The 5,703-nt window shown below is 43.4% G+C and overlaps 1 protein-coding gene across 2 annotated transcripts in view; it reads left to right on the top strand.

Annotated features, from left to right (window-relative positions):
• Positions 1-5,703, top strand: part of PRR5L (proline rich 5 like) — a 31,098-nt gene that overhangs the window by 17,242 nt on the left and 8,153 nt on the right. For both annotated transcript variants that reach the window (XM_009074792.1, XM_009074793.1), the window contains exon 5: positions 2,063-2,154. In XM_009074792.1, coding sequence (XP_009073040.1) covers positions 2,063-2,154 — 92 coding nt within the window. The remainder of the gene's footprint in view (positions 1-2,062; positions 2,155-5,703) is intronic.

Raw genomic sequence — 5,703 nt, forward strand, 5'->3', positions numbered from 1 at the left:
TGTTTTTCAGTCACAACCTCTTATTTTAACATGATTTTTCTTTTGATGGTCGATCAGAATCTCTTTCAGTGCACTTCCCTTCCAGATGGAGAAGTGATCTGTGACATTTCATTCTGTCTCCACACAGCAAAGCATTGCAGTCCTGGGGAGGAGGAAGAGGAGGAAAAAACTTAAACATTCAATTAGTCTGTTTCCTGTTGTCTTTTTCACTTGTGCTTGGCTGTGGTTGGTAATGGGTAGCTGTTATGGGGGTGTTGGGTGGGTTCTCATCTGCCTACAGTTCCAGTTTTGAAACCAGAGTCATACCTGGCACAGTGAACCCTCCCTTTGAACCTTTCTGCAGTTGTTGGTTGGCTCTCTGCTCAAAGGGAAATGTCTGCAGGATTTAGTCCTCTCTGTTTTCTGTCTGTGTCCTAAGCAGCACAATCCATGGGAGAACATGGTGAAAATCCCTGTGGAAGTCTCCAGATGGGGAAAGGACTTCAGTACAGAGTGATAAGGCTCCTTTGAGCTGCAATTTTACGTGTATTCCAGTTGCTGGTGCAGGGTCCTTAGTCACCATGAGGCTGAGCTTTCAAAGTTGTCTTGAGCAGCCCTTCCATGAACTCCATTACTGCTCCTTGAGTCTTGACTGCTTGTGAGTTTGAGCTGAGACTCTGTGCAAAGTATCTTGGAAAATCTTTTTGTCAGAAACTTACAGTTTTAAACCAGGGTCTGTATTTGCACCTGAAATTTCTGAGTCAGTATCTAAAAAACTTGAAAAAACATTGCAAAGTTTTGGCCTATTGGATGGGAAAAAATCTCCTAAAAGACTAACAGGCTTTGGGCCCAAATGCTGGGGAGCACACAGCTCTGTAAATCAAACCTATGAGCATAATTTGACCCTAATTTGACCACACTTGTATTCCTGCTATGGGAAACATGAGATGCATAACTTAGTCTGCCTTAATTTTAAGTACCCACTTATATTCAGGGATGAGCTGGAGTCATATGAGGAGTGGCCGCAAGTAGATTTCCTTCAGGAACCTTTGCAAGTGCCATGTTTGAGAGGAGCACAGTGGCTTTGTGGCTTGTCAGATTGCTGACTGCTGCTGGGGAGTAGATGAATGCCAGAGGGGCTCAGCTCTTGTAAATGGTCTCATTGACTCTGTTCCAGGATGATTATGGATGATCAGTTGAAGTTGGCTGTGACCTGCTGGTTTTCAGATTCATCTGCTAACATGTGGCCACTCCCCTGCTAGTTGAGCACACTGACTGTGAGCTGTGTGGTTGCACAATGGAGTTAAAGCTTCTGGTTAAGAGGAGCTTCACTCTTGTGTTGGAATGGGTCTCATGTTTTGTACAGAGCTGTCTTCTTTGCAGTAAGCAACAGAGCAATGGTCACAGCTTTGTGTCTCTGTCAGTTAAGGTGAAGCTTGGCTGAGTGATGTCCAGTTTTGGGCAGAAACCGTGAAAGTAAAGGGTGGGTTTCTCTTGAATCCTGTGCTCAGTTCTGGGCCCCTCAGTTCAGGAGGGACATTGAGGGGCTGGAGCAGGTCCAGAGAAGAGCAACGAGGCTGGGGAAGGGACTGGAGCACAAGTGGCATGAGGAGAGGCTGAGGGAGCTGGGGGGGTTCAGCCTGGAGAAGAGGAGGCTCAGGGGAGACCTTCTCACCCTCTGCAACTCCCTGACAGGAGGTTGGAGTCAGGTGGGGGTTGGTCTCTTCTCCCAGGCAACCAGCAGCAGGACAAGAGGGCACAGAATCAAGCTCTGCCAGGGGAGGGTTAGGTTGGATATTAGGAGGAGATTTTTTATGGAGAGAGTGATCAGGCCTTGGAATGTGCTGCCCAGGGAGGTGGTGGATTCACCATCCCTGGAGGTTTTCAAGCTGAGACTGGATGTGGCACTTAGTGCCATGGGCTAGTAACCACGGTAGGGTTGGACTCAATGATCTTTGAGGTCTTTTCCAACCCGGTTGATTCTATGATTCTTATTTGGGGAATTGTAGAGCACTTGGAAAATCCAACTCGATTTTAGTGTCCCTGTCACTAAAGATGTTGTTCCCAATCTCTGTTTTCCTAGGTGAGGATCGCATTGATGTCCTGTCTGAAATCTGGGATCACTATTTTACAGAGACTCTTCCTACACTCCAGGCAATATTCTACCCAGTTCAGGTAAGCTTAATTAAATTCAGTCAGGTGAAGCAATGTAACTGCAGTGCCTGCTAATGGCACTTGGAAACTTGTCTGCCAGCAGCACTGCTTGGCCAGTGGCTAAATAGGTGTCAAAACCTTTAAACTAAATCTGGGAGGAACTAGAGTTTGTCCAAGTCAGCATTAACTGTATAAGAAGGTCTGCTAAAATCTACTGGACAAGCTCAGTGTTTCAGGCTGAATTTATTCCCATTTTATGCCCTCTGTCTGTGCTTAGCTATGCTTGAACAATAAAACTGTTGGACTATACCTTGTCTATACTGAAGCTCTGGGCTATTGGTATGTGTAGTTCTTCCATTTTAAGTAGCTGGGACTGTTGGTGCAGACACAATGCTGACAACTTGTCTTCAGAGGGACAAATCTGAAGACTAGATCAGGAGCAAATGTGTTCAACTCACCCTAACTACTTTTGAGGGGCTTATATCCCACTTGTGCCTTTGGGAAATCCTCTGTTGGGTTTTTTTAAGCTTTAATAAGGGCACAAGTAAATCCATGGGTAGAGGATGAATGAACAACTTTATGTAAGACCTTTTTACACTGGGAATTTTAGAAGCTGAGTATCCCATCAGAATTGTTGACCTGTATCAATTTTTAATGTAGTTTTAGTCAGGATTTCCATACAAGCAGTTTAATTACCACCCCAGCCTATTTTGATCTTTTCTTCCATAAGAGGAAAAGAAAAATGTACTTCATGGGGAGAATGATGTTCTTGGAAATGCTAACCTCCTCCTCTTGACTTTTGCCTCTTCCACAAGACATTATTTCCAGAGCCTTTTAAAATGATTTTTCCCTTGTATTGTTTGAAAGGCAGCAGGTAAAGCTCAAAGCTTGCCCTTTCCCTGTAATCCTATTAAAGCTGGCATTTCCTAAAAGAGAAAGGACTTCTGCAAAGACAGACACTAACCTTTCTACTGTGTTTATTTTTGTTCTTTCCTTGCTGCAGATGCTTGAAGGTAGGTATTTGACAGGTAAAACTGCAATTATAATACCCTTTCTGTCTCTCCCTTTGCAACTAATTTGCAGTGAGGGAGTGATCTAATCTGTTTAAGCAGGGGCTTGTCTGCACTGCAGCTATCTGTGCACTGTGGAAACAGTTGGCTAACTCTGTGTCATACCCACTGATGCTAATAATTTTGCCACTCACCAGAAAAAAAATCTACTCCCCTACTATTAAATGTCTCTGATGACAAACTGAACAAAAGTTACAGCACTGTGGGTTACAGCTTTTGGAAGTAACTTGATTATAGTGGTGAAAACATGACTATGGGATGGTGAGATTGATTGAAAGCATAATTTTTTCATTGTATTTGTCTTGTCACAGTGTCTGAGTCACTCAGTATATATCATAGAAGCTGTAAAGTTAGGGAAATATTGCCATTTTATGGATGAGGAACTGAAAGGTAAGAGACAGCATATTTAAAGCTTTGTAGGCACCTAAGTCCTGCACAAATCATAGAATCATAGAATTTAAGGGTTGGAATGAACCTTAACAGATCAGCTAGTCCCAACCCTCTGCCCTGGGCAGGGACACCTCCTCACTAGATCAGGTTGGTCAAGGCTTCATCCAGCCTGGCCTTGAACACTGCCAGGGTTGGGGCAGCCACAGCCTCCCTGGGCAACCTGTGCCAGTGTCTCAACACCCTCACAGGGAAAACTGCCTAAGATCTAGCCTAAATTTCCCCTCCTTCAATTTGAACCTGTTACCTCTTGTCCTGTCACTTCACTGCACCACAAAGAGTCACTCTGCAGCTTCCCTGGAGCATCCTCAGACACTGATGGGCTACTATGAGGTCTCCACATAACCTTCTCTTCTCCAGGCTGAACAGCCCCAACTCCCTCAGCCTGTCCTCACAGGGGAGATGTTCAGTTCTCTTAGCAATTTTCTGGCCTCCTCTGGGCTTGCTCCAACAGTTCCATGTCCTTCTTACGTTGAGGACACTAGAACTGTGTGCAGTATTCCAGGTGGGTCTCAGGAGAGCAGAGCAGAGGGGAAGAATCACCTCTTTTGACCTGCTGCCCACACTCCTTTGGATGCAGCCCAGGATTCTTTTAAATGTCTGGATTTAAGCTGCCTAAATACATCCAAGAATTTGACTCTAAATAAGCTGCCCTAGGCTACAACAGAGAGAGTTGCTGGTACAGCAAGAAACAAGAAATCGCTCTTATCCCAGGCCAATGTCCTAGTAACACGATTGAATCTTCTGTACAAACAGGGAACTGTATGTAACCATTTATATACTGTGTCACAAAATGTGGAGAGAGCTCATCTGACAATTCTCTTTCATCAAGCTGCAGTTCTTCATAGTCTACTCTGGTTGCTGGGAAAGTTAATTTATTCTTGATTCCCCATCCTTTCAGGCAAATGTCAGCATGTTTATTTTACTTGTGCTCTTCTGTGATCAACTGCCCATTCAGAATGAAAGTAAGTCAGCCAAATGTGTGAGCATATGTTACCAAAGGTAGTAACTAGAAGTAGCTTCCTATCTCAGCTCACTTGAAACCTGAGGCTCATAGCTATTGCAGAAATATGACCTTTAAGCAGCCAAGTTGGTTAAATTGCTGTACAGAGGGAAACTATGTAAACAGGTCACTGGCTTTTGTATAGTTGCAGCTGTTGATGTAACCAGTGATGTGGAAAAAAAAGAATAGCAAATCTTGTTTTGTTTGGCACAGAAACATGTTTGCATTTTGAAATGGGGTTTGAAGTTAATGGGACTAAGCTGCATGGTATAAATAAAATGTGTGCAGCTGCTGAAATATGGTTCCAAGGTACATACAGGTCTTTCCTACACCTCCATGTTTCTAAACACACAGTGATGGTTTAAAACAGCAAAGGGCTTTTATTATGGCCAACTGCCCTCCAGGCTATTTGCTTTAATTCATATTTACATATTAATGCTCCTGTTAATTATGACATTAAACCTATTATGAATTAAAAATTAACTGCTCTTAATTCCTTCCAGCTAAATATTTGCCATGTTGAGTGTGTTATGGAGACCATAAAATGATTCCCAAACAGACCATGGGGCAGAGATTAACACACTGAGAGAAGAACAAGACAAACGTTTCAGGCTGGAAAGTGCTGGGCAGGGCTGGGAGGAAAGTTTCTGCTGTCAAGCTGCAGTGAGGCAAAAGAAAGTCATGCAGACATTAAGAATAGCAGAGGGAAAGGTGGTGACATGGGAATGCCAAATGGAGTTTGGCTGTGTTTATAAATATGCTGAAAAATACTACATCATCTTCATCTGCTAAGTCTGCTCACTTGTGTTGTGGATCTAAAAAAGTAATTAGGAGGATGCAGAACACCTTGCAGTGGATATCAAAGCTGTTGCTTTCTCAAATGATGTCTGGTTCAAGCAGTCTTGCTTGCTTTGCTTCAGCCTAAAAATCTGTAATGGACTAAACTGTGGATTTTTCTTGTATCAAAGGTCTAAACTGCAGACATTGAGCAAAAAGTGAATGCAATATAAATCAGAGGTAGGCTAGTTAAGGAATACTCTGCACAAGTTT

The sequence above is a fragment of the Acanthisitta chloris genome, unplaced genomic scaffold (assembly GCF_000695815.1).
Source record: "Acanthisitta chloris isolate BGI_N310 unplaced genomic scaffold, ASM69581v1 scaffold7855, whole genome shotgun sequence".
Lineage (NCBI taxonomy): Eukaryota > Metazoa > Chordata > Aves > Passeriformes > Acanthisittidae > Acanthisitta > Acanthisitta chloris.